Genomic DNA, 17,632 nt, shown 5'->3' with positions numbered 1-17,632 from the left:
TGGTAATTTCCTTCATTCATCTGTTTAACATGTCCAAACCATATCAGTCTATTTCTCTCCATTTTATCATTCAACTTTTCCACCTTTATTCCCCTCTGTCCTTCTGTAATATACTTCTCAGGAATTTCATTTTTACTGCCAGTATTCTATTTTCATCCTCCTTTGTCAATGGTCTAGTCTCAGATAGTTACTGAAGGTAGACAGTGTACACTTCTGGACAAGAAACTGAGCAGTTTTGAACTATGTATTGTACCCTGATGAGATAGGCTCTATCTTTCATGATTTGATTTTGATACGAGAAATACTGATAAATAGGAATATTAAATGAATACAGTGTCAGTTTTGTGTGGACGGGATAATTTCGATATGAGCTAGACATATCGCGACTGTCCGTCGCCACAGTGTAAGCTTGTCATTAAGGGGAAAATGTTTCTTGGCCAGAAGATAAGAGGATTAAAACTAGAGCTCACAACAACGAAGTAATGACTTCGAGGAAGTGAAAGAGTATATATTTCGGACCAAGGGCGAGCGGATGTATCACCAATACCGAGAATGTGACGTGCCAGTTTTTCCACGCCCGAGGCATTTGGTGTTGTCAACGTTACAAGGAAGAGATTTCAAACTAACCGAAGCGGTGTTGACCAATGAGAAAATTTATCACAGGCCCGCAGATAAACCAACATAAGAAAAACTCAGAGTGAACTCCAGTTAGCTTCTCCGATAACAAATATTAAATTATTCCAACCACATAATTGAATAGAGGGGATTTTTGTGATATCATTCCCATGTTGATTAATTGTAATCGTAATAAATTCAAGTAATGAATTCGTGGAAATGACCCACGCTATCTCGCCATTGGTCGAGATGAGCACGCCATCAGGGACGCCGAGTTAGCGCGCAAAAGGTGGAGGACAGAAATTAAGTGATATTTCCATGATCACCGAACGATAGGAGTTCAGAATACGACACATGAATGTGTATCGCCAGTGTATTAAGTAGGATAAAGCAAGAGATCCAAATCCGCCTGCATATGCCGATTTAGGATAACCAACCCCCCTCTCCAGGAGTTGACCGCGGATGACCCCGGCGGGAAATCATATCGTCCATAAAAGTCCAGTAGCGAACCTCACATCACTCAGTTCTTACCAGTCACCAGTCGTTATCGGTCACCAGTCGTGTCAGTCGTATGAAGTAGTTGAGACTCTGACACGTTGACTCTGTAAGTCAGTACCTCGGGACGCATTCGAAGTCAGTTAAAGCTGAAAGTGCGTGAATTATTAGGAGAATGAATACGAACAGTGAAATTATCCATAGTACCGAGTGTAACTAATCAGTACAACTGTATGTTGAATTTAATCAATGTCATGTGATTAAATAATAAATAATTAACGGAACGCCGATAGTACCTTTGGAAGGCAGTGTGCGGAGCCTGAAGTAAACACCTCAAGATAGACGGTGAATAACTATCCGAGCAGGGAATTATAGGAGCTAGGCGATTATCAAGACGGCTTAGAAATAAACCAGGAAGTGCCGGTTGAGGACGCGATACGCGCCGGTTCAAATGAACGACATTTCGTCGTAATGTGTCACGACGTGTGTTTCGGGCGTATATGAAGAGTATATTGTGCGAGTGTCAGGGGTCTAGGAGCACCTATAAGTGTTTTTTTTGTTATTAGTATTCCTGTGTAAAATAGTGTAATAAGGTATTAATCATGGGTAGTCACCCAGAAGTGTTTTATTGTGTTAAATTTGTATTGTGCGACATGATGGACGAGTAGATCACCATGGGGCCGTAAGGCCTATATCTCATCTGCTACGAGACAATGGAATTCTACATAGGAATGAGTACACAATTTTGATATTGGGGAATGTTATCGCGACTAAACGGGGTTCAGTGTAAATTAATTATGGTTACTTAACATGGTCCGCTTCCCGAGTCCATGATTTTTTTTTGTTAGACGGACGAATTAATTTATATTAACGTAATAATGGGTTAGATTAATTAATTTGAGTATTTGTTTGTTGTATATAATGTAAATATGGGATATATTTCTTTCAATTAATGCATGCTGTTTGTAATACTTTGAATTAAGTTCATTTCAAGTGTTAAATTCTTTTTTTGTGCTAACCCATTTATTTGAATTTCATTCACTGCGGTGATCATTTGTATTTTAATTAGGAATAATTTCTATTAGACAGCCAGATTATGAAAGAGCCAGAGTATGTAAGATTTGTGTTGCGTACGGAAGGTCATTAAAATACTAATAATAATAATGTTTTGTGAGTTGACAAAGGAAAGTAAATTAATAATAATATTTGTGCGTTTGCAAGTTACAGTATAATAATAATAATGACAGTGCTTCGCGAGTTAGCCAGTGCAAATATAATAATCAATGTGGAGATGACATGTTGCGTTAAAGACTTTCATTCGCGTAGTCAGTTTGATTTTACATAAATTTTTGATTTTACGTTTTTGGACTTTAATTTAACCATTAAAATTTTGTTTAAAGCGATATAGGCACGTGAATTAGAATGGTCACAATATGTTAAAAGCCCAGAATGATTTGAGCCCATATTTAGAGTTGGAAGTCATGAGGGACGAATATCCGGCGTGAAATAAATTGAGCCGTATTGTTTGTAATGATGAAATAGATGAGTCTCAAGGCCTAAGATGATATAAATGCATATGCCGGTGTTATTAGTGGTAGAATCCACGCACCGAGGATTATTTTAGGAATTAAATGTTTGAAGAGTTCCGATGAAAGGAAATGGACTTAAAATTTGAAGGAATAGTTTAGCAATCGCCGGCATTGGAGGTATTTGCCCAGCCGCGATGTGCCATAGGTTGTGAGATGTGTCTTGGGAGGACAGGTGTCCCCATATAAAATTAACGGCAGTACGAAGTTGAAGGTACGGTCCCGAATACCGTGTTGTCCCGACCAATATAAAGCAGATCTTAGTGGTTCATAACGGGATTTAACATATGTGACTAAATTCTAAAGAGTGGAAATTAAAATATCATCTTTCCATTTTTAATAATAATAATAAAAATAATCATACTCCAAGTGAATCTTGTCTTAAATCAAGTGCTTAGTGCCAAGATAAATCGGAATCGTAAAAGGGGTTATGCGTTAAACATATTAAGAGTGAACTACCATGTAACAGGCGAAATTAATTTTTTTAATTAATAATAATAATAAATAAAACCTAAGCTACTTTTTTTTTTTTTTTTTTTGAAGAATTTACTTTTTTTATTTTGGACATAATAATGATGTTGGGAGTAGAAATGAAAGATTTGAGATTTTTAACTAATAATAATAATAATAAATAAAATATTTGAAGAAGGAGAAGAATAACCAATGAAGCTACTTTTTTTAATTTATTTTTTTTATGAAAATAATAAGAGCGAGAAGTTGAAGTATTATAGCAAGGATGATTTCGGGTTACGATAATCACGATTTCCACTATTAATAATAATAATAATAATAATAATAATCATAATAATAAATATTTATGAGGAAGCTGATCATTATATTGTGCAGATAAATTAGTAGGAAGAACGACCCTTCGTTTGAAACGTCGGCAAGGGTTGGCATATAATCATCCCGGATGACAAATGATAATAATCAAAAATAGGATTATAATTGAAATTAATGATAATAATAAAATTAATTGATGGTAGTCAAAGAATATGATAATGATCAGATAAAGAATGGTAATGATATTATTTAATAATCATAGGAGGATATGCTAGGGACAGTCATCCTGTGTCGAACTGCTCCGAACCACATGTTGGGTTTTCACGGGGAGATAGCGGTAGATACGTAAATAACCCACGGACGGCACATGTTTTCAGGATCAGAGCATAGTAGTGAACCTTTCCGTACGTCTTGTCGTATTGACAAGTGTAAATATTAAAGTAGCTTTTGAGTTAATGAACTCTACCTGGTGTGTTTGTGAATCTGGAAATAATAGGCTAGAGTTTGTCCGTATTATAAATTCCCGTTTTTTCGAGGCGATAACATTTTCTACGGTGGGTGTCCAGCTCACCAGAATGTACATACCGGAAGTGTCTCATGTCCAAACGGAACGAGGAGACGACAGTAAAAAGTTACTGTCGTGCCTTCGTCTCCGAAAGAAGATCTCCAGCGGTGAAACGTCCAATCATACGGATGTGAATTCGATCCCCAGTAACCAATTGGGGCGAATTCACCAAATGTTTTACACTACCAGAGTAGTGAGGTAAAATCCAAGTATTATGTCATTTATTTTTCAGGATTAAAGTGTCCCAATGTAAAATTGTCATCATGTGTAGTATGCAAAATAAGTGAATAAATTGCTCTTCATTGCAATTTCAATAGGAAACAGTTTCCATATCTTTTCATTGTAGTTAGTCCAGTATGCCCATGGAATTTAAGTTGTCACTTCCCAGTCCTATTGTGGAGTCAAAAATTTGTATCCATGAATGAGTCGTCCCCCGTAACCTTAAATTTGCATGCCCCGTTCATCCCTGTGTTTATTTGATGCGCCGATATATATTTTTTTGATTTTCTTTATATAAATTTTTTTTTTCGTTTTCGAACTGATCACCCATGAGATAAATGCTAGTCTGGGACTCAGGAGGTGGGCGGGTGCAGTATACCTTATAATAAAATATTTCTTGTCTTATTCTGTTTTGTTCAGTACATATGTTGGTGATCAGCTTGTGTAGTTCCTTTTGTGTGAGGAAAATGACTTCTAACATTGAGGAAAATTTTTAGCGAATGTTATCATTTAAATTTATCCTAAAAGTGTAGAAGTGCATCCTTTTATTGGCAAATCAAGTCATATAAAGATAGGAACTGTAACTTTGCCCGAAGCCACTTACACTTGTGAAACCTTGTTCCAAATTAAAAATGAAAGAAGAACTGATTGGCTCCTCAAAACTGAAAGAAGAATTATTAGAACCTGCATAAATAAAAAGTACCAGGTTGAAGGAGCCTGGAGAATCCTCCCCATTGAAACTGCCTATCAAGAGATTGACCCAGTTACCAGCACAATGAAGAAGAAAATAATCTCTTATTTCTTTCACATCTTATGATTACCAGAAAACAGGATTTTACGACAACTAGTGATGTGAAATCTGGGAAAGAAGACAGGAGGGCATTGGATCAAAGAAATTCAAGAGGATCTCAAAACAGTTGGACTCAAAATTACAGATGCAGATAAGAATAAAATCACCACCCTTCTTAAGAAACACAAATTTTCAACTGAAATGATGCACAGAAGATATTTTAGACAAATTAAGAACACTGTGATCAGTACGAATGAAGCACTACTGGGCAGATAAGAAGAATCAAACAGTACAACCTTCAAAGAAACAAGTGTACATGGAAGACTCAAGTGGTCCAATGTGGCCAATAATAATAATAATAATAATAATAATAATAATAATAATAAAGATAGGAACATGAAACGGAACACACAAAAAAAGATGAATACAATGAAAGGTCAGTGTGCGAAGGAGGCGCAATAGGAAGAGAAGACAAGGAGAAACATGAAGACACGTAAGGAGAAGGACAATCTCTACATCTTTGTACACTGTCATTTTTAATTAGATTAGGTTCTCTGCTCATCAGTCCCAGTTCTTCTACATCCATCTCTTCTCAGACCCTGATGAGCTTGTTTCTGCTTACCAGCTCATCAAGAGGGCAGGCATCAGCATTCACTGATGGGCTATCTTGGTAGATCTTCAGTCTTGACATGGGAAGTGTATGATAAGAAGAAGCTGGATATAAGTTAGGAAAAGTGAATAAATTAATTGAAGACAGCAGTATATGAAGATGTGGAGATTGTCCTTGTCTTTTTGTGTTTTCATGTTTCTCCTTGTCTTCTGTTTCTATTGCTCCCTCTTCCCGTACTGATATATCCATTGTATTCAACATATTGTGTGTTCCTTTCCATGTGCAGGTTTCTGCAGGAGCACTGAGCTACTGTGTACCAATCGTCACCATCGAGTAAGGACGTCAATTGCTCAAGCCTTGAGCCAAGAAAAGTGGATATCATAGCCATCATTAAGAAAGATAATAAGATGATGGTGTTAGAGATTCTACCATGCACTTTGAAAGGGACCTACGACAGGCTTAGGATTGTTAATCTTGGAAATCAAGCTATTTATATGGCATGTCTCCCATATTTATATGCCAAATATAATATTCCTCTTCGTCAGTGGGTTGTCAGAGGCCTCCTGTTTGGATCCAGGAGGACCCTGCCTAAGAACACAGTCACTATTCTATAAAACCTGAAAATTATGTTTTATGAAATGGAAAGAAATCTTGTAACAGATCTTAAGAGATTCCCCCCCCCACACACACACACACACTCTCTCTCTCTCTCTCTCTCTCTCTCTCTCTCTCTCTCTCAGCGTTCAATCTGCAAGCCTCTGAAAATGTGCTAAGCTTCGCCAAAATCCTCTATTTGTAACTAGTTCTGTTACCTCGTTTAGTTCTATACCTTTTATCTTTAAATCATTACAAACTGAGTGTAACCATCATTATTTTGTTCTCCATCTGCTTCTCGTTCCTTTCATAACAGAGTCCATTATTCTGCTAGGTAGCCTATCCTCCTCAATTCTTCTCACACGACCCCACCACCGAAGCTGGTTTATGTGTACAGCCTCATCCATCGAGCCTTTATCTTCTCATTCATGTACCCTCCTGTCATTGTTCCCACTTGCTTGTACCAGTTATTATTCTCGCTACTTTCAAGTCTGTTACTACCAACTTATAAAAAAGATATCCTTAGCCCACCTAGCTTTCACTCTCGTAAAGTAAAGTTGGTCTGAAAACAGACTGGTGTAAAGATAGTTTCATCCAGGAGCTGACTGCCTTCTTACAAAATGATTGCAACTGTGACCTCACTGCATTAGCTTTGCTGGACCTTGATTCAATCTCACTACAGACTAACATCCTGGGAGAACACACATCCCAAATAGTTGAAATTATCTACCTGCTCCAGCTTTGTATTTCCAACCTGACGTTCAGTTCTTTTAGATATCTAACATACTGGCATGAATTTATTCTTGGAAAACCTAATTTTCATATCATACTCATTGCACCTATTTTTCAAGTTCCAAGGTATTAGACTGCAGGCTATTAGCACCATCTGCCATTAAGACCAAGTTGTCGGCATAGGCCAAACTGCTTGCTACGTTTTCACCTAATTGAATCCCTCCCTGCCCTTAATACTTTTCAGTAGATGATCCATTGCAGCCAGTCCCTGCTGTGAATGGTGTGAAAATGTTGTTCACAGGGTCGGTTGGTGTATGCATTTCAGTGGGCTTGGCAGACTGATATGTAATAGCAACTCTGGCTCGGTGAGGAAAGCAACGAGAAACTACCTCACTCCTCATTTCCCTAGTACGCCTCTTCAGTGATGCCTAGGCCATCTATGACAGCTGATGGCAGAGCTGTTGAGGATCCCACCAGCGGCATTGCTGACGGACTGAACATACGGATGATCCATGTAAACTGGGATTGCCATGATTATTTTTCTTCCTGAAACATTTTTGCTTATGTAGGTCATCCAAATGCTATGATTCCTTACAAATTTTACGATTTCAGTTAGGTATACCTAAGATTGTAATCTCTGGCTAACTATGTTTATTTTTCCAGCATAAATTTTTATAAGCTACTGACAGTTTTTTACTGTATGTAATCCAGATTTGTATGGCCACCCTCACTGAAGGAGGGATGATTTATTTCTAATAAATCTTACTACTTCACTGATTACCCCACTCGGATCCTTTTTTCCTTTTGTGTTTGTCCTGTGTTCCTAATTTTTCACCACGTGTATTCAATTTTATTTTCCCACGTCAAAATTGAAGGTCGTGATGGCTCCTCAACGAGTGTTGGTGCCCTCCATCCTGATGAGGCTGGGAAGCAGAAACAAGCTCGTTTGGGGCTAAGATGAGATAGCTGTAGAAAAACTGGGACGATGAGGAATGAGCCTGTCTGATTACAGTATTGGGGATGGCAGTGTATGAGGATGTGTTTTCATGATTCTCCTTGTCTCCTCTTTCTACTTTGATCTGTCATTGTGTTCATCCTGTTATGTGTTCCTTTTCATGTTCCTGCCTCTATATGACTTGATTTGACTCTTCTTAGAAGAGAAGCTTCCACAGTGTGTAGAATTATTTATTTCTTTTCCCGGGTTGAACCGTGTTGTTGCTTTCTGTACATTGTCGGCAAACTGTACGTAATGTACAGAAAACGACAACACGGTTCAACCCGGAAAAAGAACGAAATGATTTGACTCACGTTTGTTCTTATACAATACTTTTATCAGCCAATTTTATAAGGTGTGATAAAAAGTTTCCATTTGAGGGTGTTGCTGCAGTGGACATACAATGTAGTTTGACTCCGATTCAGGCATATAAGCACAGGCACGTAAGCAAAGGGATTAGTGTGGCAGTCATGTTGTGCCAAGGTGCGCACGTTAAATGTGGCCATGTGAACTATTGCAACGTCATTACCAAATGCGTCCAAACAGAACCAACTTACTGTTATTCTGTTCTTGGCTGCCGAAGGACAAACATCGGTGGACATCCGTCGGAGAATGAAGACTGTATATGGGGCAGCATGTCTGTCGAAAACCACCGTTGCGGAATGGTGCCCCAAGTTCCGTGTGGGTCACATTTTGACACAAGACATCAGTTGATCTGGGAGCCCAGCCTCATCCATTAAGGACAACAAGAAGCGGGCGGTGTATGAGGCCTATAGTCCTAATCTCTCCTCATGCAATTATCACGCCTTTGGTCCCCTCAAAAAGGCCTTGAAGGGTTGACGCTTCCTGTCAGACGAGGATGTGCAGCAGGCGGTTACGGACATCTTCACACAACAGGACTGTACGGAAACTTTTTTGATCATCCCTTATAGATAAACCTCAGTGTATTTGCAAACCATGAAACCTCTGTGATGATATGCTCCTTCCTTTCAGCTGTGCTTGTACTTGGGGAGGTAGAAATTTCCAGCCAATCACTTTCGATGTCAGGAGATGTACGAAATATTGTTAGCATTCATTGGTATATATCTTTGTTCCGTAGTAGATTGTGAACTCTATGATAGGTTAAAGAAGACTTACAAGTTGAATCTTCCTGCTGATTTCCATACCATGTCTTGATTTTTCCATTAATTCACTTCATAAGTACTTGTATTTTAACTTTTTCTCTGACACCAATATGTGTTTGCTAAAAGACACAGATCCAGTCAGTTATGTGAAGGAGAAAGTGATAAGAAGACCTTAGAGATTGTTACTGGGCAAAGGTTTGGTACAACACAATGCCTGATGAGCAAGAAATTTAAGGCTATGCTTTACATAGAGTATACAGAATTTTTAAGAAGTGCTTTCAGGTGATGTTCTGAAGAAAGGCCAGAAAGTGGATGTTAGATCATATTATGAAATATTCAGGCATTAGGTCAATGATAAAGTAAAGACTGTATTGAGGAAGTGGGATTTTTAATGATGTAACAAATGATATTATTTGTGAATTAGCATTTTTCTTAGCCATTTGTTTTCTCATGTGAACTTTCATTGACAAGAACTACTGTTCCCTGCATTGCAAAATATTTTATAGAATTAAAAAGTATTTTCTTTATAGAATCTGGTCCCGTTAGTGGTACACACAAAGAAAACCAGAAATTGAGGAAATATGTTCAGAAACTGGAAGAAGAAAACAATTTATTGAAACTGAAGTTTGAAATTTTACTGGATATGGTAAGTAGACCAGTAATTCATAGTTTCCCACATAGTTTTCCAGATGGAGCAAAGTATAAAGTTTTATTGACATATAAGTAAGCAAGAGAGCTCACAGATAGGCAATACAGATAAAGCCCTTTTATTGCATGCTTGCATGCTGTTAGTCTGGATATGTTATTAGGTTTACTATACACCATGTACACCTACAGCGTGAATCACATAAAAGTGGCACCCCAAATATTTCTGACATGGAAGTTGCTATTGATGTGCTGTTTTCACAGAAATTGAGGGTAACCAAGGGTTCATAATTGTAGCCCATACACTGATTTTAATAAATTTTTTTTTTTTTTTTTTTGCTAGTTGCTTTACATCGCACCGACACAGATAGGTCTTATGGCGACGAAGTGACAGGGAAGGGCTAGGAGTGGGAAGGAAGCGGCCATGGCCTTAATTAAGATACAGCCCCAGCATTTGCCTGGTGTGAAAATGGGAAACCACGGAAAACCATCTTCAGGGCTGCCGACAGTGGGGTTCGAACCTACTATCTCCCGAATACTGGATACTGGCCGCACTTAAGCGACTGCAGCTATCGAGCTCGGTGATTTTAATAATTATTAGAATGTGTATTTACTAATATATTGATGTTGTATGCATGAGCCATCATCAGTGATGGGTCATGTTAGGCGAATGGGGGAGGATAGGTTAACTAGGAGAATAATGGACTCGGTAAGAGAAGTAGAGGGAAACCAAGATGACTATGATTAGACTCACCTGTTTCTAATGATTTAATGGTAAGAGGTGCAGAATTAAACGAGGCCACAGAGCTAGTTACAAATAGATGATCGATCGATCAATCAATCAATCCTGATCTACATTTAGGGCAGTTGCCTAGATGGCAGATTCCCTATCTGTTGTTTTCCTAGCCTTTTCTTAAATGATTTCAATGACATTGAAAATTTATTGAACATCTCCCTTGGTAAGTTATTCCAATCCCTATCTCCCCTTCCTATAAATGAATATTTGCCCCAATTTGTCCTCTTGTATTCCAACTTTATCTTCATATTGTGATCTTTCCTACTTTTAAAGACACCACTCCAACTTATTCGTCTACTAATGTCATTCCACGCCATTTCTCCACTTACAGCTTGGAACATACCATTCAGTCGAGCAGCTCGTCTCCTTTTTCCCAGTTCTTCCCAGCCCAAACTTTGCAACATTTTTGTAACGCTACTCTTTTGTCGGAAATCACCCAGAACAAATCAAGCTGCTTTTCTTTGGATTTTTTCCAGTTCTTGAATCAAGTAATCCTGGTGAGGGTTCCATACACTGGAACCATACTCTAGTTGGGGTCTTACCAGAGACTTATATGCCCTCTCCTTTACATCCTACTACAACCCTTGAACACCCTCATAACCATGTGTATCCTTTATTTACAATCCCATTTATGTGATTACCCCAATGAAGATCTTTCCTTATAGTAACACCCAGATACAATGATCCCCAAAAGGAACTTTCACCCCATCAACACAGTAATTAAAACTCAGAGGACTTTTCCTATTTGTGAAACTCACAACATGACTTTTAACCCCGTTTATCATCATACCATTGCCCACTGTCCATCTCACAACACTTTCGAGGTCACCCTGCAGCTGCTCACAATCTTGTAACTTATTTATTACTCTGTACATAATAACATCATCTGCAAACAGCCTTACCTCTGATACCACTCCTTTATTCATATCATTTATACATATATAAGAAAACATAAAGGTCCAATAATACTGCCTTGTGGAATTCCCCTCTTAATTATTACAGGGTCAGATAAACCTTCGACTACTCTAATTCTCTGAGATCTATTTTCTAGAAATATAGCCACCCATTCAGTCACTCTTTTGTCTAGTCCAATTGCACTCATTTTTGCCAGTAGTCTCCCATGATCCATGCTATCAAATGCTTTAGACAGGTCAATCATGATACAGTCCATTTGACAATTGTGGTGGAATTTAGTGAAATCGCAGAGGCTTTCCGAATGAACGCTGAAAGGCATAACAATGTATAATGAACCTATAATGTACTGTATGTATGAATGCATGTATATTTGTATTTAGAAATACATTTTTCAAATGGAATGCCTATTGACATTAAAAGAATAAAACTGGAGTAAATTAGAACACCAAGGATGATTTTATTTTCTTTTTTCAGAATTCTAGTACATAAAGTTTACAAGCTATCGTAGTTTGAAAATTGTAAATACCGGTAGTTGTCTGCTTCATGTGTTAACGTTAACTTAAAAAAAAGTGAATAAACAAATTCTTTGTATTCTGAAGAAGAAAGAGAACAGGTCTTCAAAAGTTGTGTTCAAAATGATGATCACCAGCTTCAATACAAGCTTCCAGTCTGCCATGTAAAGATTGGTGCACACATTCTAGCAGGCAGCACTAATACATTGTTTCATATCATCTGGTGTACTCAGTATGTCGTTGTAAACATTGTCTTTTAGCTTTCACCAGAGGAAAATCTAAAGGGGTTAAATCTGGCAAACAGGCTGGCCAACGTACAGGTACCTTTTTGTCCAATCCAACGATTTGGAAACAATCAGTGAAAACAAGCTATAGCACGTTGTGCGCTATGTGCTGGATAGCCGTCATGCTGATACTACATGTTCCTCCTAGTCTGCTGTGGAATGTCTTCTCACACCTGTGATGTTGGTGTGTTAGAAGGTTGAGATACTTCTGAAAATCTAGTGTTCCTTTTATGAAAAAAGGGCCCATGAGCTGATAGTTAACTATTGCACACCACACATTTAAACACCATGGACACTGACGTTCAACCTGACGAAGCCAATGGGGATTGTGTATGGACCAATAGTGCATGTTTCAGGGGTTTACTTGGCCATGATATGTGCTTCATCACTAAACAAAATACCGTACACGATAAATCTGGTATGTCTTATCTTAATGCCCATGTACAAATATTAACATGATTCTCAAAATTTTTTTCATGCAGCTCTTGATGGAAAGAGACATGATACGGATGATACTTATGATGGTGGAGGATGCGTAATACACTTGTCTGACTTGTGCGATTGCATGGGAACTAACACGTGAATCTTCAGCAACAGCAGCTTCTTCTTCTTCTTCTTCTTCTTCTTCTTATTTTAAGACACCGTCTTCAAACAGAGGTTGACGATCCATGTAGCCAGCTCTGATCTTGACATTGCCGCATGGAAGAGCTGCTTCTGATGTACATTTATGCCTATTTGAATCTCTTTTAGCCATGAATTTCTCCATTACCCAATGGACCTTTTCCCTTGTATCTTTCCTTCAATAATTAGTTGTAATAATTGATACCATTTGCCCCTCAGGACACATCATAGATATTGCGTTTTCCTTTGTTTTACAATAAGTAGCTTTTTTTTTTAATCCAATGAAAGACCTTGACATTTGAAATTTTCAATATCCAAGGTAGGCACAAGAGACAGATAATGAATATTGAATTTTCACAATCGCATTGTAATGTAAACTTCTGTAATAAAAACAAACCCCGCCTCCATCTCTCCAACTCATCACCACTCCCCCCCTCCCCCCACCAGCCCTGCACCCCACCCTTCCCCCTTCACTCCTCCCATCCTCGCAAACACAGCTGAGCCAACAATAGACACAATCAGTAAGGACCGGACCGTTAAGTTTGAGAAGGTCAGGCCGTTTCGAGAGGACAACTACTTAATAAGTAAGTTTAATGTTTTCTTCACACTTATTTTCCACTTATTAGCCCAAGTTTCTCATACAACCTCATTTTTCCATTACAGATTTGAACTCCATTGGCAGTTTCCACTATGTATCACATAAATTTTACCTGGCATCTGTTATCTTCTGTAACATTTATCACTGCCCTCCTGACCATTTAAAAATAAGGCAAGCTCACCTAGCCAACATTGGACACGTTCATTGAGAACAGGACCGCTAAAATTGAGAAATCATAATCTATTAGTTTCATGTCCGCATTGATAATTGATATTCACAAATTCCAAATTGGCAGACGAAAATTTCTTACATTTCACTCTTCTCTCTATTCTTACATGTCCAACAACACTACTGTGAAGGGGGAGTGTTCACACTAATTAAATGCCACACAGTGTGTCACAAAAATGGAATAAGATAACATGTTATGATATTTTAACGAAAATAGATAGCACAAACTCAGGAAAGCACATCACAAGATCAACAACCCACACTATAATTTTACATAAATTCAACTGTGTTTCTACATAACATTTCCCAGCACTGACATAAGCTTTAATGTGAATTGCATGAATGCTATGGAACAATTCTAAGCTGAAGAATATTGTACCTGATAGATTAAGATTTATTCAAATGAACGAGTAGATTGGTGAAGTTTTATATCATAGATGCAGACACTGAACTGTGACAAATATTTTAAACTGAAGTATAAACACCAATATATTTAATACTAATAATCATATCACATAACTTTTATTACTGAATCCAGCAATGTTTTATACTCACAGTCATGTTAATAGTAGATAATACGGTTGTCATGTAAGTGAAATCAAGTAGCATAAGAATGAAAATACCAGAATGTCGTATGAACTTACCTGTGCAATCAAAAGTTTTAATGTGGACTGCAAGAACACATTGAACATTCTAAGTCCAAGAACATTGTATTTTAACCAAATATATGTTATCCATGTATGGAACAGTGGATTGAAGTCTCGAAATTCAGGTCATTTGACTCGACGAGTATTTTAAAGCCATGAAGAAGAAACTATAAATTGATACTATAACAGTTTACTCATATCATGTGACATTCTTCATTGAATTTAGTGATGTTGTAATTGTATGTTATGTCAACATTAGATCATATGACTAGCTGAGGATGACCTCTAAAGAGGTCGAAACCAGTCCAGTACATTAATAAGACAAAATAAAGTACTGATTAGGTGGAAGCTATCTATTTTTACATTTGTGAAAATTGAGGTCAGACCTTTCTAGAGTGCAGCTATTCAAAAAATGTGAACTTCATTGGCAGTTTTCCACTATGTTGTCACACATTTCTTACCTGGCACGTGTTTCCTCTCAAACTTAGTTTCTCAAGTTTTTTCGCTCCCCTCTTAACTATTTGTGATGGTGACTCAACGGAGACACTGTTATTTTGGATTTTTTAGCACTATGATTTTGTCCTGTTTTTTAATTATAACACACTGCAGTTTTAGACTAAGAGGTCCACAACCTCGCCATAATCAATTACTGTTTGTTTCCGTCATGTCTCATTTCTTTTCATCCTTTTCCTCAGTAGGTTTTAACACATTTTTTAACATAAATTATGTAAATAATTTCAACCTTTTTTTCACTGCAGATGTCCCAAACATGTTGATTATTACTCCATCTAATTACGGAAATGTGTATATATTGAATTGTTTTAATTCCGTCATGTCACTTTTGTTTTTTATTTCCTTCATTATGTTTTAACACATTTTTAGCATCAATAATGTAAATAACTTTTACCTTTATTTACTGAAGATGGCTCAAATGAGTTGAAACATGTTTGACTATTATTACTCCATCTAATGATGGAGATGTGTATGTATTGAATTGGAGGACATATTAAATTTCCTTTATAAAGTGAAAACCGTCAATACGGAATGATTCTAATATCTTGTACTGCTATATTCTGTCAGCATTTCCTTAGAGATTTGCTCAGAATAAATGTTAAATAAAAGAGGCGACAATACACAATCCTGACGAACATCATTTCTGATTGAAGCTGTTTTTGAAGTTCCTTAATCAGTTTTGACATCTGCAGTCTGATTCCAGTACAGGTTACGGATTATGCATAGATCGTTACTGTCAGTACCAGTTGATCTCAAAATCTCTATCAGCTTCCATGCCCGACACAATCAAATTCTTTTTTTTCTTTCGCAATCTATGAAACAAGCATAGACGTCCATATTCATATCCCGGCATCTCTGCATCTATACATTTAAGGAGAAAAGTGCCTCCCATGTACCAGCACTATTTTGGAAACCAAACTGATTCTGTTCCATGTGAGATTCATATTTCTGATATATTTGAATATGAATGATTCACAAGAATATTTTAAGTACATGAAACATCAAGAGATGGGCTTCTTCAGGAGAGTATAAATGTTGATTTCAGCCAGTCAGATGGTATCTCTCCTGAGACATATATTTTATTGAACAACGGCGTTAAGAAATCAAGGCTGGCAGTTTCCTATTCTTCAGCCTAAACACCATCTGAATCCATGGCTTTACCATTCTTTTTAAGTTTTACAGTATGTGCAACTCAATTTTTTGTTATTTCAGGGATAGTCTCATTTATTCTAGAGAAGAGGATGATTACCTCATTGTACTTCCTCTTAAAACAAAAATCACCACCACCATAATTTATTTTCTCATTTGGTGAAAGAGGATCATTTCTGTTATCGTTAAAAAGAGTTTTATCCTTCCATCTTTTGAGTTTCCCTTCCACACTCAAGATGATTTCATTGTTGGCATTTTTTGGAATTTCTCTGAATTTGACCATATTATTTCTGGTGCAAACCACCAAGTTCTTTCACTTTCTTATGCAGATTAAAATGGCTGTATTTCTCTTGAAGGGTCTCAATTTCAGTACATTTGTCAGACATCCACATTTTTTAGGCTTCTTTGCACTTTCTGCCTGTGGTTTTGTGCAGGGTTTTGTATTGAATGTGACCTTTGGTTTTATATTTTCTTCTTTCATTTATTTCTAGAATTTCATCTGTCATCCAGTTCTGTCTTTTGGTATTGGGATGTGCCCAATATGAATTTTAATTACACTATCTTTTATGGAGTTCCAGGTGGATTCCACCTCTGTTGGCTAATGTTTCTTATTGTTTTCATCTTCTCTTCCAGAGCATTTCCAACATAGGTTCTTACTTCAGGATGCATTTGTTTCCTTGTACCTACGTGCCAGGATGGTTTAACAATCCTTTTAACTTTTCTAAAGTGTAGGATTTTGAAATCCATTACAACTGGATTTTGATCACTGTTTACTTCAGCACCAGGATATGTTTTCGTGGATGTAACATACTTCTTTAATTGTCACTTCAACAAAATTAAATCAATTTGGTTCCTTATGATCTTTTTATTGCTATCAGTGGGCGATGTCCATGTGTACCGTTGCTTAAGAGGAAGTTTGAAAAAAGCATTGGAAACAAATAGATTAGGTTCCATACAAAACTGTACCAGTTTATCTCCTCTTAAGTTTCGTTCACCAATGCCATAGCCGCCTATGGGTAAAATAACCCATGACCAGTGTTATCTCTCCCTTCCTGGTGAGTTTCATTGCTTCTTCTAATGTGTCATGGAATGATTCAACTTCTTCTTCATCTTTTTTGGTGGCTGGTGGATGGGCCTGAATAAGATTTATGATCCAGTGTGATGTTTGCATCCTCAGAAACATTACGCGATCATTAAGTGGTACAAAATCCAGAACTGAGTTTGCATTCACGGATGAAATAAGCACAGTAACTCCATACTGGTGATTGGTGTCTGTTCCTCAAGAAAAGTACAAATACTTGCATTTTGTAATTTGAATTTCAGATTCAGACCATCTTAACCTCACGCAATCCAAGGATGTCTGCATCTTTCTGTTTCCACGTTTGCAAGTTTTCTGGCCATATACAAGCTGCATACATTCCAAGCAGCAAATCATACTTCGTTATAGATTTTGATCCTTCTAGAGCTGTCAAGCATACTATCATTCATAGCAACATTTGCAGCATCTCCCCCCACCCGGAGAATCAATTGGGGCAATAAAAACTCTGGAAATATTTTTTGCATTGAACTGAGCCATTACTATGTGAATTTATAGGGCTATCCTTGAGGATTTTGAAT

The 17,632-nt window shown here is 37.3% G+C and overlaps 1 protein-coding gene across 1 annotated transcript in view; it reads left to right on the top strand.

Annotated features, from left to right (window-relative positions):
- The window catches only part of Cby (Chibby), a 49,198-nt gene that overhangs the window by 11,464 nt on the left and 20,102 nt on the right, over positions 1 to 17,632 (top strand). The window contains exon 2 of the mRNA XM_067158872.2: positions 9,638 to 9,753. Coding sequence (XP_067014973.2) covers positions 9,638 to 9,753 — 116 coding nt within the window. The remainder of the gene's footprint in view (positions 1 to 9,637; positions 9,754 to 17,632) is intronic.

Source organism: Anabrus simplex, chromosome 1 (genome assembly GCF_040414725.1).
Source record: "Anabrus simplex isolate iqAnaSimp1 chromosome 1, ASM4041472v1, whole genome shotgun sequence".
Taxonomy (NCBI): Eukaryota; Metazoa; Arthropoda; class Insecta; order Orthoptera; family Tettigoniidae; genus Anabrus; species Anabrus simplex.
Note: the sequence above shows the minus strand (reverse complement) of the source record. Positions and strands in the feature narration are given on the sequence as shown.